Below are 26,972 nucleotides of genomic sequence, written 5' to 3'. Positions count from 1 at the left end.
TGTAGTAGGATAGTTGTTATATATGTATATATTTAAAAATCTTGTCCTAAGTCACTGCCAAAACTTCTTAGGAAATTGTTAAAACTTCTTAGCAAATTTTGCCCTCTTGAGCTCTCCTGCCTTTTTGGCTATCTTCTCTTATGTTTTCCAGCCCCCACAATGCTCCTTTCTAAATGCCAGCAGCTCATATTTCATCCCAGGACCTATTTTAGATTTTTCATAATCAGACCAACTTTCTGCTTTTCCCAAAGCAGCTGTGCTTTGTCATTTTTTTAAATAGCCAAGCTCCCCCCTCCCCCACCAGAATGTTTATAGACATTCTGTGACGTCACAGTCGCTCTGCCAAAGGCTAGAGTGGATTCGCTGACAAACAACAAAGGATAATGGATTTTTTATCCCATGCAGTGGCGTAGCGTGGGGGGTGCAGGGGGGGCCGGCCGCACCGGGCGCAACATCTGGGGGTTAGGGAGCGCAAATCCACGGGTTAGGGGGCGCAAATTACTTGCCTTGCCCCGGGTGCTGACAACCCATGCTACGCCACTGATCCCATGTACAATATTAATTTGGCCTGGAATAAGGATTATCAGTTATTTGTGCCTTTCTTTAAAAGGAGAGAGATAAAAGAAACAGACCGCCCTGGAGAAATAATTCTTGATTTGAAAGATTACTGTCGTGACTATGATGCTGAGTTACAAAACCAGCTGTTTAACTTCACTGGAATGTCTGGCGTTGGAAGTAGCAAATTCACACAGGATCCACCTGGTTCTGGAAGGATCAAGGTCAGCTTATTATTGATTTATTCTCAAAATATTTATTTACTAAATTAAGAAAATTTAGATCCCCCAGAGCTTATTGCTCTGTACAAAGAGGAAACTAATATTAAAAAAAAAAAAACACAAAATGAATGGCAACAGATATGTAATGGAAGTAACAATTGCCAGAACAGCAGAGGCAACCTTAAAATACTAGAAAGTAAAAACGCATTTAGAACTACTGGTTCTCAAAGCAACCTGCATAGAATTATCAACACAACAATTAAAATGAAAGTATAACTAACATAGGCATCACTAAAACCAAACACTGTACAGAAAATAAAGCAACAATACAGTTTCTAGAGTCTCTTTCCAGGTACTCAAATGCCTTTTTTAAAACAGGAAAACCTGTAAGTCAGGTGGACCCTGATGATTGTACAGTTCCAGTACGCATAGTTTGGCTTACCGTGTCATGTGAAATAGTTCCTCAACTGGAATTGTTGTTCTTCCAAAACAGGAAGTATGCGTATGGGTTTTTTTGCTACAGTTTTTTTGCATAAATGAATTACAGGAAACAGATCTAAATCACAAAAGAAAGGTCTGCTAATGGAGGAGAAATTCTGTTACTCTTTTATTGAATTACTCTTCAATAAAAACTTTGTGGTCAGCATGCAGTAACATAATAGAAACTATAAAACTGCTACCGGATAACACTTAGAAGCAGCAACTTAGAAGAAGCAACTGGATACCACTGTAATCAACTTCCACCTTATGCTACATGCTGGAACATCCTAGCTAACAAATAGGTCTTCACCTGGTGCCAAAATGACATCAAGGTTGAGGTTTGTTGAGCCGCTCCAGGGAGGGCTTTTCAAGGAGGGCTGTCACAACTGAAAAGGCCCCTTTCTGGTTGCTTCCCAACTAACGTCAGATGGTGGGGAACATGGAAGAGGGGTTTGAAGATGATCACAAAGTTTAGGCAGGTTTGTGTAGTAGAAGATGGTCCTTAAGGTAGCCATGTTCCAAGGGTTTTCTGTATACAGTGGTACCTCGGTTTAAGAACACTCCGGTTTAATAATGGTTTGGTTACAAACTCCACAAAACCAGAAATAGTGTCTTGGTTTGAGAACTTCGGTCTAAGAACGGAATCTGAACGGTAGAAGGGCACCGCCGGCGGGAGGCCTCATTAGGGAAAGTGCACCTCCATTTAAGAATGGTTTTAGTTTAAGAACAGACTTCCGGAACGGATCAAGTTCGTAAACCGAAGTACCACTAGCAATTGCTAGTATTTTGAATTGTGCCTGAAGATAGACTGCCAGCTGGTGTAGCTGTTGGGAGATCTGGCCAAGTATGATTCATATAGCCAGTCCCAGTTAGTAACCAGCTGCATGTTGCACTGACCGATGTTTCCAGGAAGTATTTAAGGTTAGCCCCATATACATTGCAATAGTCAAATTTTGAAGTTACCTGGGCCACACTACTTCTGTCCAGGAGGGGTCACAACCTAAGCTGTTGGGAAGAGGTGGCTCAGGATCGATAGAGGCAAACTTTCATGAGTAACTGGTGTTCCTGAAATTGAATAATACTAACCTTTAAGAAGCAATCCTAAGCTCCTGGGAAGGGTAGTTGAGGAGGCCTCCCATACTGCAGATCTCCATCTCCAAACACCATGGGTGGAGAAGGAGCTTCACCTCTGGCCGGCATCTTGTTTTGATGGCAGAAAACGTCTCACCATGACTCCACTGCCTGTGTTCTGCCAAAGGAAGAAAAGGAACAAGTTGGGGTGGATCAGGGAGGCCTTTAAAAACAGTTCCAGGGAGCAATTTTTGAAAAGAATAACTGTTATGTACTGAAGTTCTCACCCTGGGCCAGCAGGGGGATACTGTAGATAGTTATGCAAATGAAGGATCAAAAGTGACGTTCAGTGATTGGATAGTTTGTATGCAAATGAAGGATCAAAAGTGACATTCAGTGATTGGATAGTTTTAGAAAGTCGCAACAGTTACATTGTTCTGGAGCTCTATATAAGCAGGCTGACTGAGCTCCTCAGTCCAGTTCTGTTCCAGCTTACAAATAAAGAGCTGCTTTGGAAGAATCGCTGTGTCGTCTGATATGTTCGCCCACAACTTAACAATAACCAAGTACAAAAAGTGGGGCAGTTGCTCCCCATCTACTTCCCTGTCTAGTGTACATTCAGCAGGGCTTAGGAGGTAGTGGTCATTCTGCCATGAATTGTCCTCCCTCTCCCCTTTCCATTTGATTACAGTCATACCTCGGGTTGAATGTGCTTCTGGTTGAGCGCTTTTGGGTTGCGCTCCACAGAAACCTGGAAGTAACGGAGTGTGTTATTCCGGGTTTCGCCGCTTGCACATGCGCAGAATGATATCACGAGCATGCGCGGAAGCAGCAAAACGCGACCCACGCACGCGCAGACGCGCCATCACGTATTACGTTCCATTCAGGATGTGAACGGGGCTCCGGAACGGATCCCGTTCACATCCCAAGGTACCACTGTACTCTGTTAAGGAAATAAACCTTTCCAATGCAGCTTATCACTAAAGTCACAATACAATAGTAAAATCGCAATAAGCCACAAGCAAATAAAATTCTCCCAATTTTTATCCAGCTGATAGGAAATCTGGATCTTGAAAATGCAACTGATGGAGCAGAGAAGGAAGAATATACTCTGACCACTGAGGTGCAGAATATTGCTTTCCCATACTATGCTAGCAAGTATCTCTTTTATTCTTCTTATTTATTATTTTTATTTTTAATTTTTCTACATTCTTCTTCTTCTGAAGGAACTGGTCTCTTTAAAATAGGATTTGCAACTTTAAAACAGGATTTGTTTCATCCTTCATCCTTCCCTTAATTGCTATATTTACAGATATTATCTACATTTATGTCAAAATACAGCCGATCAACGAGTTCAAGCCAGTATTCAGTGATGCTTCGTATGTTTTTAATGTATCAGAAATAGCAGCAGGTAAGTAACAACACTGCTTTCAGAAATGTACAAGGCTGTAGAATGTAAGTATACTCCAAAATAATGTCTGATTGTATGGGGCCATCAGCCACTCATCCTTTCAAGCAAGTAGTCGTGCTGTGCTTAATGCTGTATTCATTCATTTTAGTTAGTAAGTTACACACACACACACACACACACACACACACACCAGTCGAGTGCTTGCCCCTCTCTCTCTGCCAAGCAGTAGCAAGAGCCCATAGGGTCCCAGGCACTCAGACAGGATCTGTGATGCTTTGGAGAATTGAAGACATGGTGGAGAGTGTTGTGGCTTTAAGAAAAATGGTTTATTCACCTATTTACGCCTTCAGTCTGCATGAAAGGAGTCCAGATCTTACTGCGTGGTCATTTCAAGAGGGGTTTGTACCCCACAGCTATGCAGCCCTGGAGCCAAGGCATCTCTGCTGCCAGCCCCCTCCAAAGATGGATCTCAGCTCTTCTTCCTGCTTCTTATTCCCAACACACCTTGGCAACCTGTTCACATCTCAGGGTGGGGGCAGAGTTCTCTTGTATTGTTAATGGCCATCTATTGTTCTTTTGATAGCCATAGCTCAGCCAGGTTGGTTTGTATAAGCCAGCCCAGGAATTCCCTGCCTGGAACAGCTCTGCAGCTTGTACTTTAATCCATATCCCAATTGATCAAAATCCTAGCATTTAGTCATTTCTATGGTTTAGTGGGGACCCCCCTAAATCTATTGCAATAATGGTTTGTGAAATATACTCGGAGTCGAGTGCGGATTTCATGCTCTTTATTCAGCTCATAGTAGTGAGGAATGCCAGTTCCCCCAAAATGTCTGCTTTATATACATTATTTACACACTGGGACCCATGTGATTGGCTAGTTCCGGGATTCACCTGTAGACCAATCAGGATGCGGATTCACTTCTACCTGAAGTTGGATTGGGTGGCTCCTGCGGACCAATCAGACTGCTGCATTCTGGATCCTATTCAACTCAGTACATAACACCTTGCATAAAATGGTATAAAGCTAGGGTTGCCATATTTCAAAAAGTGAAAATCTGGACAGAATGGGGGGGGGCATAGTTGTTGAGGGTTTTTTTTTTTTTTGCCAAAGTTGTTGAGCTTCTTTGCAACACACACACACACACACACACACACACACACACACACACAGAGTTTTGAGCTTTTCTGCCCAAATGCTCTTTTCAGGGGCCAAATCCCAGATATTTCCAGGAAATTCCAGAAGTATGCCAGCCCTAATAAAGCAGAGTTTTCCACTCTGGAGAACCCCCCAGCCCGTGGCCCTAATTAGACCTGCCAATCCTTCCCACTTGGGCCAGGAGACCACTTTGGCTAAGCCACGCCCACCTGCCCTACACGTGACATCATGTACTTTTAAAAAAGAGTTGCCAAGCTGTTCCATGGATTAGGGTGGTGGCGAATGGATTCATGATATCACAAGCTCCAGGAAGCAGGAGACCTCCGCAAGCAGATCCTCCTCATTCAAACCTCCATTATGCTACGCCACCATTTATAAAAGGAGTTGCCTCAAAAACACCACGGTTTACAAAGCAGCACAGCTTCCTCTGCCAGCTTCACAGTGCATGAACATGTCATATCCACCCTGACAGAGAAATCCTATGTGTATTTATTCAGAGATATGTCTCACTGAGTTTATTGGGGCTCATTCCTTGGTAAATGTGCTTACGATTCGGAAAACGGAACTATTTTTAAACTAGAAAAATGGAGGTGGGTGTGGAGAGAGGCATAGGAGGGCCCTGTAACATGGTTAGAACTGTAGCAAATTCTCCTGGATGTAAACCGTTTGGAAGCCATTTTACAAATAAGCCGTATATATATAAATAAATAAACAATAGTGGGTGGTATTCAACTAAGTTTTACTCTGAATGGGACCCATTGAAATGAATGAATATGACTAAGTTAGGTCTGCTAATTTCTGTGGGTCTACTTTGTGTAAAACGTAGTTGAAGATTTATTTATTTACCTGTCAAATTTATAAAGCTTTCCATCACCAAACATTCCCTAGGCAGCTTACAGCAGAATATTAAGAATGCAGTTATAATAATAATGAAAACCATCAATAAGAAAAGCAGTTATGGAAACTGCTGAGGCAATCTGCAAAGTCCTTCGCCTTTAATATTGGAAATATATTTCCCTCCAAGATGTGTGTGTTTCAAATGTTGCTTCGTTTCAGTTTATTCCAGAATCGGACAAGTGATTGCTACAGACAAAGATGTACCACCCACCGGAATATCATATTCAATTTCAGTTGGAAAAGGCAACCCTAACTTCTCAGAAATTTTCTGGATTGATCCTACAGGGGGCTACTTGACAATTATAGCTAGATTAGACTACGAAACATGGCAGAGTGCCATTCTCATGGTGCAGGCCTCTGACAACAATGGCGAGTCTGCAACTGTGCCAGTGAGTAAGATGCTGGCTTTTAGGCCAATATCTCTACTTCTAATATGTGCACTTTTCTTCCAAGTGTCTAATAAAAACAATAGGGCTTGCAAGGCATTCCAAGAGTGCAGAGACATGGGGGTTTTCTGAACCAGATGAGTTTCATGTTTCAATTTCCACTATTCCATTCCAAAACTCAGAGCCATCCTTCATCAAGTCCTGACAGCTTCTGGACCCTGAGTCAAATGGGACCTCCTTAAGAATACTTATTGCAAAGTATTGGAAGACACAAGATTTACCCACCCTGGAAGAATGGCAGATGAAAGTAATGGACTATATGGAATTGGCAGAAATGACTGGCAGAATCCGAGACCAGGGAGAAGAGTTGGTGGAAGAAGATTGGAAGAAATTTAAAGATTATTTACAGAAACACTGTAAAATTAATGAATGTTAAAATGATGTTGGAATGAAATGAAGCGGTTTTAGTAATAAGGTTAAATAGGAATATGTAAAAATGGATTGATATTAGATGAAAATATAAAGTTATAATATGTGAAGACAAAGAACTAAGATAAAACAAAGAGGGTAAGGATTTGCTGAATTAACTATTTGAACTGGAATACAAAAAAGGGGGGTGTGAGGAAGTCATGAAAATAAGTAAATGAATTCTAAGATATAGAAAGAGGGATTTATTTTTAACTGTTTTTATCTTTTCTGTAATTTGTATTTTTTGTTTTTTGTTTTTATCATTTTTGTAACCTTTTTCTTATTGAAATTTTAATAAATATTATTTTTTTAAAAAAAACAAAAACAAATGGGACCTCCTTAGCAAAGGAAGTTGGTTCCACCTAGCGAGGACTTTGAGGCAGCCTCCATAAAGGGCACACCATCCTTGCACTCAAGGGCTCCAACATATACCCTTTGCCACATGCCTACCTTCCCCTTATGCCACAGCAGCTCCAAAAACAAACAAAGACAATAGCAAACCTGAAGAGAAATGGTCAGCTGAAGAACGGAGTGGTCACTTGGCAGCCTGACATCTTCACTAAGGTCTGCTGCTGAGGGATGAGACCTGACTTAAGTGCTAGCAGGGTTGAGTACCCCACATGAAAAGTAGGCTTCCCATAAGGAGAACCCCTCATCAACCTCTGCTTGGCTGGAGCTGGTATAACACCTATCCTTTCTTTGTGGACAGCTCTCCTGCTATTTCAGCAAATGCCCTGGACCCTGGTTCCCCCATCTCCCTTGTAGGCCTGTGACTCCATCCCACCTGCTCCTGTTTGCAGAAATGGCACACTCCTTGTTCACACTGTTTGCTCATTGGAATGGATAAACAATTATGAAAGAAACCCTCTCTTGACATCTTTTAGACCCATTGAAATTAATGAGCCTAAGTTAGTCATGTCTATTCTGAGTAGGACTAGTGTTGAATACCACACAATATCCCTAAAAGGTGGGTGGGAGAGGATCAGTTCTTGCCAGTGAGTATAAAAAAGTAACCCAGCTTAATTACAGGAAAGGTGGTTTCATATACACACCCTGCTCCCTTCTTTTAGGTAACAGTGAATGTTCTTGAAGCAAATGATGAGCCACCAATCTGCAGTCCTAATTCATATTTGCTGAACATCCCAGTAGACCAAACTTCTGGCAACATTGCTGGATTCCATATTACATGTGTGGATCGCGATTCAAGTCCTAGATCATTCCGTTATTCTTTTGATTCAGGTAATTTACTTTTGAATTTCCCTGTGTGATTGTTTGCTAGCAGTCTTTAATAGAATCAAGTGTGTATTACAACCAAACATTTCATGTGGTTTTGATTGTATATGACGTTGGTTCCCAGGGCCAGTCCTACCTTTAGGCAGAATGAAACAACTGCCTCGGCCAGTGGATGCTGGAGGGTGGGGCAAGGAGTAGTGGCAGAGGTTGGAGGACAGAATTGTGTGGGCTATGCAGCCTCCCTAAACTAGCTCAGGTATAGCTCTCAGGTACCGTGGAGGATGCTGTCCCATCATCAGTATGTGTTCTGGTCCATAATGATGTCTGTAGTCAAGGGAAGATAATGGCCCAGGCAACATGGAAACCATTAGGTCTAGAAGCAGATGGATAGGGATCAAGGTGGTGGTTCAGAACCACAGTTCCTGACCTCGCAGCTGAGCTAGAAATTACAAATTTTCTCAGAATAGCAACTGGCAGAGCTTTATGGTCCACTAGCATGATGACTTGGTTGTCTGAAACATTCATCAGCTGTAAGGGACAGAGCAACGTAAGCCAACGGGGAGCAAAACTTGTGCATTGAGATTTCTATGCAGTAACCACCAGGTTAATTGGAAATGTCACAAATCCATCCATGCTAGAGAATCAAAATCAGGAGCGTCCTTCTTGTAATTTGCTACTCGTTTTAATCTGCAATTTTACCTTGGCTTTGTTTTAGGTAATGTGAATAACCACTTCACTTTCTCACCAAATGCTGGCTCTAATGTCTCGCGGCTCATCCTTGCATCCCCTTTTGACTTCAAAAGCGGCTTGGATAAAATTTGGAACTACAGGCTGAAAGTCTTCATAACAGACGATAACCTGCTGTCAGTGGGAGACAGAGCTACAGTCCGCATTGAAACTGGCACAGTGACTCTAACCATCAATGTCATCCCAAAGCCAACCACAGAGGCCCCGACAACAGTAAGTGCTCTTGCATGCTGAAGAATGCAAGTCCCTGTCTGTGTGGCATTAAGAGACATCAGTAAATATGCCTCTTAATAAGTGGAACCTCTGAATTCCCCTAGGGACGCGGGTGGCGCTGTGGGTAAAAGCCTCAGCGCCTAGGGCTTGCCAATCGAAAGGTCGGCGGTTCGAATCCCCGCAGCGGGGTGCGCTCCCATTGCTCGGTCCCAGCGCCTGCCAACCTAGCAGTTCGAAAGCACCCTCGGGTGCAAGTAGATAAATAGGGACCGCTTTCTAGCGGGAAGGTAAACGGCGTTTCCGTGTGCAGCTCTGGCGCGCCAGAGCAGCGATGTCACGCTGGCCACGTGACCCGGAAGTGTCTTCGGACAGCGCTGGCCCCTGGCCTCTTGAGTGAGATGGGTGCACAACCCCAGAGTCTGGCAAGACTGGCCCGTACGGGCAGGGCTACCTTTACCTTTACCTTTTACCTGAATTCCCCTAGGGGGGATGTGAAAAGCCTGGGCCCACCTCTTCACAGCTTCTCCACAAAGTAGTTTTCCAGTGAAACGATTTGTTGACTAGGAGTGTGTCATTAATGCTACCATTTTGAATTCGGGTTGGGAACCTTTGTCCGTGTGTGTGTGTGTGTGTGTGTGTTTGAATCTGGCCCTCATGACTCTCCCTCAGTCATGCCTCCACCCTAGCCACACACCGCTCTGAGTATTTTTGCATGCCTGGGGTGTGTCCTTGAACTGTGATAATGTCTCTTTCTATCCTCAATTCAGGGAAACGAGGTGGGGAGGGCTGTGCTAAAGATGAAAAATTTATATTTCTCCGCCCACTTTTGCCCCTGGCCCCCCAGAAGGTTGCCGACAAACCAATATGGCCCGCAGGTTCCAAAATGCTCCCCGCTCACTTCTTTAGAAGTCTCTCTCTCTATGACAATCGCTGAGCTAAAATAAACCATCATTTCTAAACACATCCACAAAGGCTGCAATCCTATATTCATTTGCTTGGGAATAAGTCCCATTGACCCAAGGGGTTTACTTATAGAAACTAACCCCCTGCAATTCAGGAATCTTTTGCTCAATGTGGGGCTCGAACCCACGGTCCTGAGATTTAAGAGTCTCATGCTCTACCGACAGAGCTGGACAGAGAGACATGCATACAATTGCACTCTAACAGTCTCAAAAGTACCTGCAGTATATAGTTACCACTGAAAGGCTAACCTTCCATTATGAATGTGTTTCTTTTGACATTTTTAAATTTTGTTTTGCAAGCCTCGTGTTATCATTTTGACTAGCAGAGAAAATGTGTATTCTGCCTTGGCTTGGTACGTGCCATTCATCATTTCCCTTGGCAGCGTGATCCTCCTTGGGCTTCTTGCGTATCTCACCTTTTGGCTGGCAAAATACATCCGCGCCCACTGCCCACCAAAGCCTAGAGCTCCAAAACCTAGAGCTGATAAACAGCCACTGTAAGTAATTGACAGAAACAATGCACCTTGTATCATTTCTTTCTACACTAATATATTACTGCCTCCACTAAGAATCCATGCAGGTCAACAAGATCACATACCCTCAATTGTTTCTGCTACACTTAAGTTTCAATGTAAAATACGCACTTTAGCTAGAATCTCACATGGTACATGGACTATGTTTTACAGCAGCTTGTCTTTTTTTGCACAAAAGAAAACTGAATGCAAAACGCAAAATACTAATACTGAATATAATAGAGTAGCCTTTGTTCAAGAAAGACAAAGTAAAATTACTTTTAAAACATGCAACGTTTTCCCATTCACGTGAATTGCATTAGACAAAATTTAGTAGCAGAAATTAAGACATCTTAAGGCAGCCCTGTTCAGGGAAGTTTTTAACGTGTGATATTTTACTGTATTTTTGGTTTCTATGGAAGCCGCCCAGAGTGGCTGGGGAGGCCCAGCCAGATGGGCGGGGTATAAATAATAAATTATTATTATTATTATAACTGTATTATATGAACACCCAGTTGCTCTTATCTGTCTGCAGCAAGGCAACTGGAGGAAGATGGGTGGGTATGAGATAACAACAGGAATTAACCCTCAGTAGGAGGAGCACCTAACAGAACATCATAGTCCCTGGTATGTTGCTTTCTTCCCCTAGCATAAAAGCACTAAAATGTTATGCCATGCATATTGTGTTTAGGGGCGGACTTCATTCACACTGCCATCAGTACTAAATTGTATTGTTATGATATCTGCCACTTAAACCTGGATCATGAGCAAATGCCCAAAATTTGGAGTCTCCATTGTGTTTGATATGTATTATAGGATTAAATGCTCATTTGTGTATTGTGTTGCCAAATGACTGCTCAAATAGATTAACATTTATCTATTTATTTATTATTTTACGACAGGATGAAACCACCAGGTATGCATTTCCCCTGTTTTTCAAATTGTGTGCGTATTTCTCAGATAACTCTTCAGTCCAGATTTGCATGTTCTAAAGTCCTGTTGAGGTCAAATAACAAGGTTAGATCGAAATCTAGACCAGAATGTAATGTTTCAAATATTAGCAGAGCTGGGCAGGGTTTTGTTATATGGTTTATAGCCAACAAGGCTGGTACACTCCACCACAATTGTTTGATGCTGCAGTGCCTGCTTCCTCCCTCCACATATGTATCACTTGCTAGGTCAGTAACTGGAAGCACAAACTGGATGTGCACTCAGGTGTGCATTTGAATTCAATCTGAGTGTGGAAACCACCCACCACTAATTCATCCATCCATCTGCACTACATTGCTTTCAATGGGGTGCATATTATTTATTTAGTGTGGGTTTTTTTTTAAAAAAAAAAATCAAATTATGCCCATAATTACAGGTCTAGTTTAAATCTGGGGTATTGTTAAAAGTTAGCATAAGCAAGACCATCTTTTCCTCTTTTTTCCAATAGAAAAGAAGAAAGCTAAGAAAGAAGTGGTTTGGGTATGTATGCTATCAAACAGAAAATAAAAAGAAGTGTTGCTAGCATAAGACTCTCCCTTTCTTCTTTCTTCCCGTCCTAATGTTATAGAAGCTTTTCCTTTCTGTTCAGAACCTACATTCAAAATACAAAGCACACAAGCATTTGAGTCACTGCTTTTCTTGCTGTAATGCACAAAAGCAAGAGCCCAGCCACTCCCTAGTTGCTGTTTCCTTGTAATGCTTTGTTTATGAGGAATAGCCAACATGGCGTCCTCCAGACTACAGCTCCCATCATCCTTGACCATCAAGCATGCTGGCCAACAGCATATGAGAGGTACCACATTGTTTACCTCTGCTTCACACCATTATTGTCATTCACAAATGAATCAAGAATGTAGCGTGCTTTGAATAAAGTTGCCCTAATTTGCATATAGGCAGTTAAGATACATTTATGAGCCATAAATAAATCATCTTGTCATCAGGTTTTGAGACCTGTAAAAGTACTATTTCTTGCATTCTAAGTTACATTTCCCATAAAATATGGAGAAAGCATGGATAATCTATAAGATTTGTTTGGAAAACCTTGTGCAGAAAAGCCTGAGACCAGCATCTCTCTCTTTAACCAACCAATTTACCTGGCACAATGGTTAGATTCCCAGCAACCAATCCTTTCATAGGTCTCTGAAATCTGCTTTGTTCTATATAGGTCAATATTTCTGCTCTTCTCACCGTTTAAAAATAAATAAACGACACTGATTTCTTGATTTCTTTTTCTGGCTAGGAGATGACCAACATAAACCCTGTTTTTGATGGTGAAGCAAAAGACCCAGGTACCACTACTTCTAATGGGAGGGGAAATGAGAAGAAGAAATAAGTTTGAAATGAAAGAGCTTAACTTTAATTACAAGGAGACACTGACATTTCCAAGGCAAATATCAGTGACATACAGTTTAAATAGGAAAGTCAAACTGCAATCTTTGGAAGTGTACTAAAGTAATAACACATATTTGCTGCTATTGAATAATTGGTTTGCCTACCAGTTAATACTGCATGTGTGGAATAACTTTTCCATGTGCAAAACTCACCTTCTGCTTGTCTAAGGAAAGCTGCAGCAAATCCACCCAAATGCACAAGCACATGATGATGGTTTTGTTGCTTTTTTCACATAAGTGACCCAAAGCAATTTAAAACATTTAACCAAACATAAGAACAAGAATAAAATAAGCACCTAAGTACATGAATATATTCAGTGCAATGCAAGCTGTAACATCTCTCCAGAAGACATATGGATATGCATTGCTCCTTTCTTTCTTTCTTTCTTTCTTTCTTTCTTTCTTTCTTTCTTTCTTGATGAGGATGAGAGACAATGTGCATCCTTGCTGTCCTTTTCCCAAGGTCAGGCAGGCTGGAGCTTGGATGAGAGATGTTCCTTCACCATTGAAGCAGGGAGCTTATGTAAGAGCCAGGCCCTGATCTGAGAAGGTGATTCTGTGCAATTTCCCGTCCTCCCAAGTAGCTCTATTTGGCAGCATGCAGCTCCTGCCAGGCTCACTATCTCCTCTGGTCCTGGGGGAGATGTCAGACTGCAGGGGTCAGCCAACTTTTTCAGCAGGGGGGCCGGTCCACTGTCCCTCAGACCTTGTGGGGGGCCGGACTATATTTTGAAAAATATATATGAACGAATTCCTATGGCCCACAAATAACCCAGAGATGCATTTTAAATAAAAGGACACATTCCACTCATGTAAAAACACGCTGATTCCCAGACCGTTCGCGGGCCGGATTTAGAAGGCGATTGGGCAGGCCCCTGGGCCTTAGTTTGCCTACCCACGTGTCACGAGGGTCTGAGAGCTGGCCAGGAACCCAGGCAGATGGTGTGGTGGTCTTTAGTCTTGGGGCAAGGATGTCCAGATCCAACAGCTCCTTGTGTTGTAACGGTGTGAAGATCTGTTGGGGTGCCCTGCTTCCCCCGTGTACTGTGGTTTAAGGTCTGGGTATGGCTGAACCCTGACAGTGATCTCATCATCACCATCATACAGATGTTAGCTACTTGCTACCTGAAGGTCTCCAAGTGACAAACAACACAGTTTAAAACACTGAGTACATTTATACAATAAAAACCAAAACCCCTTAATAACAGCTGCAGGAAGCTTTGCCAGCACACTAGTAACAAAACATCATCTTGGTGTATTCAAAGACCTTGGGGGAAAGGTAAGTCTTTACCTGGCACCAAAAAGATGACAGCAAAGGCACCAGGTGAAAATGACTGAGAGGAGTATTCCACAAACAGGCAGTCACTGTGATTCTTTGGCTTCACTGTTCGACAGTGGAATTTGCTGCCAAGGAGTGTGGTAGAGTCTCCTTCTTTGGAGGTCTTTAAGCAGAGGCTTGACAACCATATGTCAGGAGTGCTCTGATGGTGTTTCCTGCTTGGCAGGAGGTTGGACTCGATGGCCCTTGTGGTCTCTTCCAACTTTATGATTCTATGAATATAAACTAAATATAATCTTACACCCTTAATCTGTGATGTGGAATAGCTACGTTATTGTTTTTCCCTTCTCCATAGTCACTGGCAAATGGTATGAATATAATTCCAAGTCTGGGGCTCGAAGATGGAAAGATTCCAACACGCCTTCCAAGTTGGAAGCAAAGGACCCAACTGCAGAGGTGATGACTACGAACAGAGTCCAACGGGATCTAAGCCAACAGGAAACTCAGCCCAGTGGCCCGAAGTTGGGAGGACAAAACAAGGTGGCACAAAAGTCCACAGAAAGGAAGACAGAGACTTCTGACCCAAATAACAAGCTAAAGTTGCAGAAGCCAAAAGAAGAGCCTTTGGGCAAGGGGTCTTTGTCACCTGCTCCCCCTCACAAGTCCCCGGTCCCTTCTCCCAAAATATATCCCAAGTACAAGAATCAGTCTATACAGAAATGAAGGGGGTTGTATTTGTAACCCAGAAAAAACCCCACCTGTAATCTTAGTCCAAATAGCGAGAGGTAATGCAGACAAATTGTAATCATTTTCAGTTTCACCCCTACACAAAAGGGAGGATACCGAATGATCTCTTCTGGCTGCCTAGCAATTCTCATTGCGAAGGCCTGTTTAGAGCACAATCCATTCCAGTAACTTAATACAATGGGATGGCGAGCGATTTGTATAACTTACAAGCAACTTTGGCTTTTGCAATCTCATGAATCAGATCTGAAACAGTGGGGTGGGGCAGGAACTGAACTTGATTTTGAAAAAACAGAGTGAAGTGCATGTATATTTCATTAGAGTTCTTGTGACAAGATCATTTGCCTGTGGGAAAGTTGCAATAGAAGGTGGTTGCAAGCTGCTATGGGATTTTTTATATATGTGCAATCATAGACATACTAGTAGCATAATTTGGGCACAATGGATTTTGACAACAGTTGGCTCTATTTTGGCTCATCCTATGTATCTTAATTTTTGAAGCAAAATGGCCATGCAAGTTTCTCCAGAAATATATTACAATAAACCAGCTATTGCGGCAAGCCTCTTTTGTAACCCTTGGGTCAGCACCCATACTTGGGTTCCACGCCCCTTGTATTCAATTCTGGCTTGAGCTGTGGCTCACAAATCTCTCATACTATTAGTAATTTCAGGCAAGAGTCCAGAGTCCCTAACTACCCAAAAGCCCAGAGAAAGTGAGTTAACACAGTGCTAAAAGGAATAATAGGGGAGTGGGTGTATCTGTTCTTAGAGCAGGTGTGGTGTCACAAGGCAAGGAATTGAGATCTGTGCTTTCTGCAAGAGTTAAGCTCTCCGCTTCAAAATCCCATTTCAGCAAGACAACATTGTGTCTCAAATGTTCCTGTGGTCCAGTGGAGTGTAAGGTTGATCCTTCAGATCACTGAGAAACAAGGACGGGTCTTGTTGGAGCTGTGAGCTAACCAACCATTGAAAAATTTAGGATTAAGTATATTTTGATTCCAATGTCTATAGAGAGGACTTTCTTAGTAAGTGACTAGCATGACACCAAATTCTTTGAACTGTTTTCCTTCTAGTGCACTATTATGTTTTGTGAGGCAAGAATGAAGTGAAGAAAACACAACCTTAATTTTTGTGAATACTACATCTTTAGCTTTTACAATTGCTGAAGTATAAATTTGTATCAGGCATTTTTTTCACAGCCTGTGTGATGTCTTGTTTCCACCAACAGAGGAGACTGATAACTAGATCTTTATGGCAAATACAAGGGTTCATGTTCTGATCTTTTCTGCAAATGTTAGCTGTTCTTTCCAGGTCGTGTTTATGTTAGGAATTTGCACCATGGTCTCAGATAGTTCCGGGAGGATATATTTTATATTAAACATGCCAGCTACACTGATTCCTTCATCCGCAGAAGTAAATTCTCCTATCGTCAGGGTAGAGATTAGTGCATGATTTATTTTATTTGGCAACGCCAACAAATTAAGGAGACAAATGTCATTCTACTACTGCAATTCATTTTCCCCCTTATCTGAAAATCACACAATAAAGAGTGTGGTTGAAAGCCGGTGGGTAGCCCTGACATGTCCAAAGTTTACTGTGGCTCTGTGGTTGCGATGGCGACAACGGGTCGGGTAGCATTAATGATGCAAGTCCACCGTTCAGAGCTCTACAATGCCATTGTTGCCACTGATTTCATGTAAATAAAATGCATCCAGGTTTGCCATGGGTGACCTTCTAATGAAGCAAAAGTGCTGTTGCTAGTGGAACCTATCGTTGCACTCATGTTTCCGTCCTCATAGCTTTGACAGGACCAAGGCTACATACACAAAGCCTGTATAATGAAGCTGTACACGTCTTAGTAGTCACACATTCTAAGTGACTTTAAAAGAGTGCACATAATTTTGCTTGCATTTCAGTTGACAACCCTCCTGGATCTTCTGTCATGCAAATGATCACAGTGCAACTCAAGACACCTCTACAAAATTAAGCCCTTTTTTAGTTCAGTGGGACTCAAAAACAAGTGTGTATAAGACTGCAGCGTTAGCCTGAGTACCTCACTCCACTTACCTGGCATTTTCAGGAGGTAAAATTGACATTCTTTGGTTTCCCAAAATGTTTCTTCATCAAATGTACACTTACCAAGTTAAATGTTTCTCAATAAGAAAAACAGCAAATTGGAATTTTTCGCACCCAAAAACATCTTTAAGGCACCTCACTAAAGAAATTTGCCAAAATTAAGTTTCTCTCTCCCCCCCCTACACCCGCCCCCCAAAAATGACACACTGTACAGTCAGAAGAGGAAACCGATAACCCTGGGACAAGAACTTCAATAGTCTAACAATGCTGACAAGAAATCAGAAGGAAGAATATTCCCAACAAAACAAAATTCCTAGAAACTTCCATTTATTTAACTGAAGTCAAAATACAAGCATGTCACAGGTGTTTCCTCAAAACGAAGTAGCCATGCTTATACATCCAAACTTAAGAATTAGGAGCAATCTTCCTAAAGGGAAAACTGTTTGCGTAACTAGTATACTCCAGAACAGAATCTCTCTCATTTTAGCACATGTCAACAGCTTTTCAAACATGTTATCACTGTTGAAACTTTGGTTTTAAATGGGCATGGGCGACTAACAAGTGGTCAGAGCAACCTTTGCCAACCTGGTGCCCGCCAGGAGTTTTGGATTACCACTCCCGCCACCCCAAGCCAGTTGTAGCCCAAAACATCTGGAGAGAACCAGGATGGCAAAGGCCGATTTAGAGCATTTGGCTCAGTATTTTTGTCATCCAAGATTTACTCTCTCTTCTAAATCAAGAATTAAACTATTATACCAAAAGCTGGAATGCAAGTGTGCCAAATTTGGAGGGGAAAAGCTTTTAAACCAAGCAACTGAAACCTGTTTAAGCTTGAGAATTACTGTTTCTGAGCATTAAAATAGGCAACGTTATTTATAGCTCCTCAGACTGCATGTTAAATGGAAGTGCAGCACAGGCTTGGAAGAGTACTAGTTACACTGGCAAGGTTTTGTAGAAATCAAATGCCGCTAACAAAATATTACTTCCAGAGAGATTGCCCAAATTTTTATCAAGAATGTCTGTGCGTTAGACTGAATGAATACTCTATCAAGTATAGGCAACCCTTCCAAAACTTACTGATTTTTCTATGCAGAGTATGTACTTTGAAGTGAATTTCCATTTTTAAAAAACAGCTAAAGTACATTGAACTTCAAGGTTTTTAAACTATTGTCAACAGAATGCAGCTTTTTGTTGTTATAGTTAAATTCCTGATGCAGGTGGATAAAGTCCGGAGTCTGGAGAAGCATTGTTAGGTTTATGCAGAATCGTCTCCTTGTATACAAACCAAGCATTTCCTGCCCACAGAACCATATTTAACAAGCCAAAAACCTGCAATTTAAGACATGTGTGTTATCAGATAGTTACATTACTATTGAATACAACCAGCTAAAAGCCTTCTCCTTTTAACAATTCAAAAACTTTTATCATGTAGCCCAATAGTTACCAATTTGATTTGTTACCCACCCTCCACCCCAACGTCTCAAGGTGCTCACAACCATTCAAATTGCAACATTAAAAACAGTTTAAACCAAATGACAGTCACAAGAATAGGGTCCTAGAGGATACATCTGCAGGGTCAAAGTCTAGGGCAGGGGTGTCCAACTTCCAAGAGACTGCAGTCTACTCCCACTATAAAAAAACTGGGGAGTTCCACAACTTAGGGGTTGCCACAGAGAATCCTGTATCCTCAGTCACCAGCACTCCTGAGGATGCTGAAACTATCAAGAAGGCACGCTCTGATCTTACCACCTGAGAAAGTCTGTAGGGAAGGAGTTGGTCTTTCAGATTGTTGGAGCCTACATGGTTTAAAACTTTAAATACCAATGTGAGTACCTTGAGTTTAGTTTGGAAAAAAACTTACAACCACTGCAGCTGTTATAAAACGAGTTATACAATTTCTAAATGGAACCCTAACTAGTATTCTGGGCATTGTATTTTGGACCATAGTTTAGAGATGAGGCAGCAATTACTACAATATTATATTCCCATTTGTGTGTCTGGGCATATGCAAGTACACTGAGCAATATCAGTTAAACATTAATATTAAATACTACAATACTGGACCCAGTGGGGAACAATCTCTAGCTGCATTTAGACTGGAAGGCATACATATACAAGGTTATTAGTTCCCTGATCTCTTGCATTATGCCTAGTTTGGCTCCAAGTTTACAGACTCGGGTGGTTATTTACGTTTGATCTGCTGACGCTACTTAGATTCAGCTCGTAACACTAGCACTTGAATGCTCAAAAGCTGACATACATACCACAGACACATTCAGGCTTCCCATGCTGGTTACCGAATCAAACAAACAGGAGGTTCCTGGTATTTTGCAAGCAGATATTTCTTCAATAATGCGTGGACCAGTTGATATTTTGATATCAACAAGTGCCTTTGCCCACGCAGCACTGCTGACTAGCCACAGAAAGACGGCACTAAGAGTGAAGACATAATCCTGTAATGAGACAGTCCAAAGTTACCAATTGCTTCAGTCTAAGGGGTTGAGAGGGGGTAGTCAATATTTACTATCACTTGACATAAAACCATTTCCATTTTAGCAGCTATGTTCATTTTACTGTAAAGTATCTAACCATCCAACCACACTCCTAGCACGCATGCTACCATTTTCTGGAAGACACTTTCCTTATGTAGCAGTGAGTATTTGGCCAAAATACAGACCGCTTGAGAAATCCACAACTCCAGCTTTTTATCCAAAAAGTCACTTGGGTGTAGCACTGAGGATGCCTTTACAGTTTGCAAAGAAGAAACCATAGAGCCCAAAAGTGATGCAGAACTGATAGCTAAACACAGCTCAAAAGATGCTGGTTGTGTACTCTATTTCAAGAAGTTGAAAATGCAAGTTTAACCTCTTCAGCAGCAGCCTTTCTCAACCTGGTTCCCTCCAGATGTTTTAATGATAGCTGGGTCGATGGGAGTTGTGGTTAAAAACATCTGAAGGACACCTGATAGAAGACTACTTTTCAGGTTCATTCAGGCATGCTCCATTCACAGAACTTGAGGGAAATTCTCTGCACCAACAAATAGATACTATGCAAAGTAGGAATTACACCTCCTAAACACACTGACTTGTTCCTCAATTCTTGCATTTATAGCCTGTCTTTCCTTCAAGTAGCCTAGGGTGGTCACACTGTTCTTCCTATCTCCCATTTTATCCCCACAGCACGCTCCTGAGACAGATGTCCCCTCCAGATGTCCTGTTTATTGCACATTTGCGATGACTTGTGCTCATGATGCTGTTAGTTAGGGTGATAATAGGCTGGACTGCTGTTTGTGCCTGCAAGGGTTTCGGGGTAGTCATACAACTTAATTAATAAATCAAAACAACAGAACCCCCACATATTTTGAATGATGAGTTTACACATCAAACAAGTAAAAAAAACCCAGAGTTCTGAGTTACAGAATTAAACCTGGTAACTTAAATTCAAGGTGTTTTTTTTTAGATTTGTCCTTAGTATCAACCTACCATCATTGGTAAAATGCCACCGCTTTGGTACAGGTGCATATAACCAAGATACAGCACAAGGGCAGCCATGCAATACAAGAATATCAAAATCCCAAAAGTTACGAAGAACTGTGCAGTGGTGGAGAAGTTGCCCACGAGGTGGGTTTCACCCCAAGTGCCATTGCATCGGGTTGGATCTGGCGAACCAAAGATCACTTTGTTCAGCCTAAAAGAGAAGTAGGCAGAAATTATCAAGGGAAGCATGTCTTAGCTACTACAGTCATCACAGAGCACAGGCAACTGGGCTGTTAAGCTTCACTTTCTGTACAACCGTCAGGTAACATATCAATTTCCATTCCACTGGTATGTATATTGGAAAATAATGAACTGCATTGTGTTAATCTCCTAGGCCTGCATACCTATCATCCTCAGCAGTTAAGGCTAGTTAAATGCACACAGCAGAACAGCTTAAAGTAGATTATCATTATTATATATGCATACCCCACCTTGCCCCCCCCCCCATGGGGACTCAAGGCAGCTTACAGGTAAAATAAAGACAGCTTAAAACATAGGAGAGGAGTCATTAAAAAAACAAAGAAAGACCAGTAGAATCATCTGACTTTTTGTGTAAGCTGCTTTTTGCTGCTGTGGGTGCAATGTGTTGAGGCCTTGACACTGTGATAAGAGTAGCAGCCACGAAGCCAAACAAAGATGGCAGCATAACACGTTTTGACAAACCAGTATTTCATAGTCTACATCTTATGCAAGTCTGCCCATATGAGTAAAGACATTAATGGAAAATTAATGGAAATTTCCATCCCCAAGCCTGTTTTTGATCCAGGTCAGCTATAGATGAAGCAGAAAAGTAACAGGTTAACTACAGAATCTATCTAGAACTGAGCACTGAACTATATGTTACATTAAGCATGTTTTTAAAAAAACAAATATACATGTTTGGCTTTTTTCTTTTTCAAGAAAAAGCAGCCACACAGGAAGAAGAGCACAGACAGAGGAGGCCGCAGGTGTATTTCACTAGATAAAGCAAAACGGTCTCTTAGCAGTGAACAAATTTAATAGGACATGAAAGGAAGTAGGAGTCAATCCAATACACTGGTTTTCCCTGGCCGGATGCTACATATCTGAGAAGACACTTTTATTCTGAGACCATTTCTGCTATTACTGGAGAGAATGCACATTGGACACAACTGCCATGCAAGGAACAAAGATAAACAAACTTTTTCCACTGATGGCACTATAATAGAGGATTCATTCTCCATTCAGATTTTTTTTTAAAATAATAATCTGTAGAACAGGCACATGTTGTGCCAGGACATGAGTAATGTGATTCCCCCTGCCCTAATTTTAGAAAGACAAGATTGTTGTTTGTCCTGTACATTTGTATAGTTCATGTTCTATCATTAATTACCGATGTAGCCTCTGTTAGAAGACCTTATCAGAGCAATATTAAGTAGTTAAAGCTGGAAAGATTTATCAACTATAAATTGCTGGACTGACCTAGTGCTAATCAGGTAACGGTGACCAACGATCAAGCACTGGCAGGAAACTTTACATACAGAAATATACTAGACACTTGCCATTTAAGAGGCTCACCTGAAAGGATAAGCAAAACTTGCTCTTACTGTTCCATTTACAAGTCCATTACAGGATACTAAAAGCGTCGTTACACCTTTATAGCCTCCACATGTAGCAAATGCAAACATGGAGAAGAACTGTATAAAGAGAAAATGCACCACATGCGTTATTATACACATTTATATACATTTGGAAAATTTAAAAAAATGTAAGGAACACTTTACACCCAATCTTAATTTGACTCATTAATTCCATCCAAATTTACAGCTTTAGTGGGTGTAGCTACAGTCGAAACACTATGTGCACTTATCTGGATGAAAGTCTCAGCCAAATCAATGGTGCTTACTTCTGAGCAGTTTATATATAGGACTGCACTGAAAAATGCTGAAAGTTTGTTCCTTTTATCAGAGTTCCTAAGCAATATAAATGTATAGTGCACTGAAGCATACAAGTATTTTGATATTAGTATTTTATTGAAAAGCTTTCAATTATAAAGAAAATGAAAACAAGGCACAAAAAATGTGTAGAGAAAAAAATGTGTATACAAAAAATACCCTACCCCATACATTATTTCATAAGTTTGATATTATCCTAATATATTTGTAAATACTAACAGCCTGCATTATACAAAATATTGTATAATTCCAACTTGTTCCAAATATTGTCCTATTTATCCAAACAAAGTCTATGTCTGTAAGCAAACTTAAGCATGCAAGTTTATCAAAAGGGGGAAAAATAAATTTAATTTTATATTAGCATAATCTGTTGAGTGTTCATATGGAAGGTGTTTGATAGACAGTTATGAATGTTTCTTTACTCTTTATAGGGCTGCTGGCATCGTTATTAATGGCAATGGCACCTAGAATGTTTTGTTACTTGAAATTAAAAATCAATTTAAAAATAGTTATGGGGAAAACGTTTTAAAACCTGTTTCTGTCAGAAGCAGTTCCTTTATCAGCTGCACGATAAGCAGTTTAGTAACATGCAAAAGATGTTCAAGTTGCTTTCATTATAAAGGGGTTGGAGGCAGTCAAATTATTATCAGATATACACCTTATTGCTTAGGAAACTAGGCATTTGTCTTCTATTAGAAAGCTTACTTGTTTTCCCCTATGCCCTAAAGCAAAGGCAAGCCTTACCCTTAAAGCATAACTAGTAGCTGCCTAAGGCAAGGATAGGAAACCTGTGGCCCTCCAGATGTTGGATTCAACTCCCATCAGGCCCCCAATCAGCAGGTTGATGGAGTTGTAGTCCCCAACTTCTGAAGGGCACCCTGTTGGCTACCCCTGGTATAGAGTATCACTCTACAAAGGGAAACAAGTGGGTGAGTCCATCATGGCATAAAACTGTTAAGGCTAGATATAGGAAATTGGTCAGGGTCGGCGGGGGGGGGGGGGGAGACAGGCATACTGGGGTGTTACAGCAGGGCCAACCTTAAGGGTTTGCAAGACCTTGCACTAACCTAGTGAAAAAAGCAGTAGGGTCTTTAATAACGTTTTTTACAAGCTGCCTGACAAACTACAAAAATGAATTCCCATCACATTAGCTTCTTTTTCAGGCTATTGCCACGTGTCCTATACAAAAATGAGACCACTGCTTTATTTGATGCATCATTGCCGTGTACAACAAATATAGCTTGTGTGTATGCATACACACAGAGACAAATAGAAAAGAAATGTGCAACAGTTCAATTTCAAAATTCTATATCTGACAAAAAACTATCCAAACACCCTGTCGGAACTAGAGCAGGAGGTTACTGGCAGGAAAGCTGAAAGTGCAAAACAGCTGTTGGACTTTCCAATACACAACCTTTAGAAGACATCTGAAGTATTGGGAAGCTTTTAATGTTTGACATTATATATATATATATATATATATATATATATATATATATATATTGCTGGAAGCTGCCCAGAGTGGCTGGGAAAACCCAGCCAGATGGGCGGGGTATAAATAATAAAATTATTGTTGTTGTTGTTGTTGATGGTAGGACCTGGGAGCAGTGGGACTTCTTATACTGCTAGGCTTTGCACAAGCCACGCAAACTTGGCAACACTACAAAGCTGGCTGGGTGTGCTAGATGCAGCAGAAAAATCATAATTGGGTCTAGAATGCTTTCGGGTGTTAACATTAGTATTTGTAAAACAGAAGGAACGACATCACTTTGTAACAGGATGCAGAAAATCTGACTGGCTGTTTGCCTTGCATTGTATAGATCTATTATATTTAAACCCCTTCATGGATCACTGCCTTGTTGTGGTGAAGGGGCTTGAATACCATATTTTTCGCTCTATAAGACGCACCAGACCACAAGACGCACCTAGTTTTTGGAGGAGGAAAACAAGAAAAAAATTATTCTGAATCTCAGAAGCCAGAACAGCAAGAGGGATCACTGCGCAGTGAAAGCAGCGATCCCTCTTGCTGTTCTGCCTTCTGGGATAGCTGCGCAGCCTGCATTCACTCCATAAGACGCACACACATTTCCCCTTACTTTTTAGGAGGGGAAAAGTGAGTCTTATAGAGGAAAAAATACGGTAACTCCAAGAAGCAATGAGCTATGCCGTGCAGGGCCAGGTCATAGCCGAGAGTTTAGACTCAATGTGATCCACCTGGAGAAGGAACTGGAAAACCACTCCAGTATTTTGCCAAGAAAACTCCATGGACATAAAAAGGAGAAGCTTTGAGAAGAGTTTCCAAGGCATGTTCTGGTTCATGGGGTCAGGGAGAGTCAAACTCGACTAAGACAACTAAACAACAACAACAACATTATATTTAAAACAGCCCCCTCAAATTCAAATGGATTTCCCATTTGAATGCAAAAGCCCAACTTTATTTTATAGAAGGCAGTTTTTCACATGAATTAAACAAAACACCGAGTTTTCACTGAAAAAAACAGGTATTTGGTAGTACATATGGTACTAATTTTGCTCAACAGACCTGTGCAACATGACCGTTGAGAGATTACACAGAGACCCCAACGCTTAAAGAGACATTTTACTCCTTACAAATTAAGTGTTCAAAGTCATCGGCTTTCAGGGTTTTCACCAGCGCTGCAGGAGCAACTGGACACAGGCATTACTGCAGCAGAATTATTATTTTTAATGGAAATTATTTCCAGTAATCTAATATTTTGTATTAAAGGAACCTACTGGGAGATTACAAACATCAGGATTCAGAGAGGCCAGGAGTTTTAAGGGAACACAGGCTTAGAAACAGCTCCTGGATGGATTTAGGCCATGCCTGGCCTAACAAGACAGGCAACTATTTAAAAAGTCAGTTCCAAAGCATGTGCAAGTCTAGGCCTCACCACTTCGGAGGCAAGCCTAACCCCACATTTTGGGGGGTAAACCTCCTTGAACCCAACAGGCCTTGCTTCCAAATAGGATGGCACTGCAACCTCAGCCTAAAACCCTTTTATTCCACCATCCCTCGAGGCCTTTTAGGAGAAGACAACACAGCCCCCCACCCCATATCAAAGCAAACAGCCCTGCAAGACAGTCTAGGCAAGGGGGTTGACCCATATGACCTGAACCCCCTAACAGCAGACTCACCCACTCAAGAAGCTTGATGAACCCCAGGGGCTCCTTAAGCGGGCTAAGATCCAGGCGAAAATCACTCATTTTCTGCAAGAGAAAGAAAAAGGAGGAGGAAGGGGAACACATTAGGACAGAGAAGTGCGTGGAAGGCACAAAAAAGAACCATGTGAGGTGTAAGACCAGACCTGGCGTCCTCCCCCTGGCCTGGCCACCAAAGACTCCTCCTTCCCTCTCTAGGGCTTCACTGCAGCCAGCGCCCGACCTCCGTCCCCTTATATAGGCTGCCTCTTCAAGCTCCGCCCACATCTCCCAGGCAATGGAACCGCCTTCTCCTCCTTCCCCAACTGCCATCTTACAATGGGCCTGGGAGACTCTCAGGTGTGTTTGCGTCCTGCACTCTTCTCTATGCAACGCAAGGACGCGCCACTTAAAACCATGTGGGGTTGTTGTTGTTTTTCTGTTTTAGTGCCTAGGCCGAGGCTTCCCTCTCATAAAGAAGTCCTCTTGTTCAGTGACAGCCTGCTTCCAATCCTTTGCTAAAAAGCTGGGTTTCGAGGGAATCGCAGTCGTCAAGCTGGTCTGAAGCCTTGAGGAAAGCCTGGCATGCTCGTTTCTGCCTTAATCTTATGCAACAGCCAGTATTTTTTAAACAGAGACAGGGAGGCTTAGTGGTTTTCATAAAAATATTCAAAAAAGTCCGTTTTAAATGTTAATATTTTAAGTGATAATTAAAGTCAAGGTCTGCCTGCAAATTGGCAATGGCCATTTCCCCTCCCCCTTTGAAAGAGGTGGTCACTCCAAGAAGGACCCGTCTTGCTCCTTCCTTCAAGAATGCCTTTCTTTCTTTCTTTCTTTCTTTCTTTCTTTCTTTCTTGGGAGTAGTTTCCAATTTAACTGTCTTGCAAGGTTAAAGATGACCACGCTATGAGAAAAAAAATCAACTATTTCGGAAAATAAAGAGAGAACAGTTGTGGTCTTCCAACAGTTGGTGCTTTTGTTCTGGAAAGGAATAGATATAAAGAGAGAGAAGGAAGATTAGGGTCCCTGCAACTTTATTTTCAGCAGAGTTTCTTTCAAATGCTCGTAGCACAATGAAACATCAGGCTACACCTGCTGAGATTCCCAGTGCAGCAGTTAAAGGTAGAGGAACACTCATGCCAAAAAGTTGGTCATCCTTAAGTTAAACCATGGGTAGGCAAACTAAAGCCCGGGGGCCAGATCCGGCCCAATCGCCTTCTCAATCTGGCCCCCTTGGACGGTCTGGGAATCAGCGTGCTTTTACATAAGTAGAATGTGTCCGTTTGTTTAAAATGCATCTCTGGGTTATTTGTGAGGCCTGCCTGGTGTTTTTACACGAGTAGAATGTGTCCTTTTATGTAAAATGCACATCTGGGTTATTTGTGGGGCATAGGAATTCGTTCATTCCTCCTCCCAAAAAAAATATAGTCTGGCCTCCCACAAGGTCTGAGGGACAGTGGACCAGCCCCCTGCTGAAAAGGTTTGCTGACCCCTGAGCTAAACCAATTCCACAGTCCTTTCCAGTCTAATTTCTACCAGTTTGCTTTCAGAGCCAGTTATATGTGGGAG

At 41.7% G+C, this 26,972-nt stretch overlaps 3 protein-coding genes across 13 annotated transcripts in view; 1 reads left to right on the top strand and 2 right to left on the bottom strand.

The window, feature by feature from the left end:
- Nucleotides 1-15,279, top strand: part of CDHR3 (cadherin related family member 3) — a 45,531-nt gene extending 30,252 nt beyond the window's left edge. For 5 of the 11 annotated variants that reach the window (XM_083701413.1, XM_083701416.1, XM_083701415.1 and 2 more), the window contains 11 exons: nucleotides 611-779; nucleotides 3,379-3,481; nucleotides 3,640-3,738; nucleotides 5,954-6,183; nucleotides 7,719-7,887; nucleotides 8,597-8,841; nucleotides 10,104-10,300; nucleotides 11,218-11,231; nucleotides 11,754-11,785; nucleotides 12,546-12,594; nucleotides 14,331-15,279. In XM_083701413.1, coding sequence (XP_083557539.1) covers nucleotides 611-779; nucleotides 3,379-3,481; nucleotides 3,640-3,738; nucleotides 5,954-6,183; nucleotides 7,719-7,887; nucleotides 8,597-8,841; nucleotides 10,104-10,300; nucleotides 11,218-11,231; nucleotides 11,754-11,785; nucleotides 12,546-12,594; nucleotides 14,331-14,698 — 1,675 coding nt within the window. In that variant the 3' untranslated portion in view covers nucleotides 14,699-15,279. The other 6 variants (XR_014555827.1, XR_014555828.1, XM_083701412.1 and 3 more) reach the window with 6 other exon arrangements.
- BCAP29 (B cell receptor associated protein 29) overlaps nucleotides 1-26,972 on the bottom strand; it is a 920,634-nt gene that overhangs the window by 392,642 nt on the left and 501,020 nt on the right. The window lies entirely within an intron of this gene.
- SYPL1 (synaptophysin like 1) lies at nucleotides 17,106-25,739 on the bottom strand. The gene is made up of 6 exons (XM_083701648.1): nucleotides 25,571-25,739; nucleotides 25,401-25,472; nucleotides 21,868-21,986; nucleotides 20,278-20,482; nucleotides 19,060-19,248; nucleotides 17,106-18,124 (listed from the first exon to the last, which is right to left on the bottom strand). Exons 2-6 carry the CDS (start codon nucleotides 25,467-25,469, stop codon nucleotides 17,996-17,998), a joined length of 711 nt encoding a protein of 236 aa, XP_083557774.1. The 5' UTR covers nucleotides 25,470-25,472; nucleotides 25,571-25,739; the 3' UTR covers nucleotides 17,106-17,995.

Source organism: Podarcis gaigeae (genome assembly GCF_964106915.1).
Source record: "Podarcis gaigeae genome assembly, chromosome: 10".
NCBI classification, from domain to species: domain Eukaryota; kingdom Metazoa; phylum Chordata; class Lepidosauria; order Squamata; family Lacertidae; genus Podarcis; species Podarcis gaigeae.
The sequence above is the reverse complement of the archived record's forward strand: the minus strand, read 5'-3'. Positions and strand labels throughout refer to the sequence as shown.

Bases quoted from the DNA above. Each gene is read 5' to 3' on its own strand.
- SYPL1 (XM_083701648.1), bottom strand. From the start codon at position 25,469: ATGAGTGATTTTCGCCTGGATCTTAGCCCGCTTAAGGAGCCCCTGGGG. The intron at 21,987-25,400 runs GTGAGTCTGCTG...CTCTTTATACAG, and splicing joins TCATCAAGCTTCTTGAGTGG to TTCTTCTCCATGTTTGCATT. The intron at 19,249-20,277 runs GTAGGTTGATAC...GTCTCATTACAG, and splicing joins GTGGCATTTTACCAATGATG to GATTATGTCTTCACTCTTAG.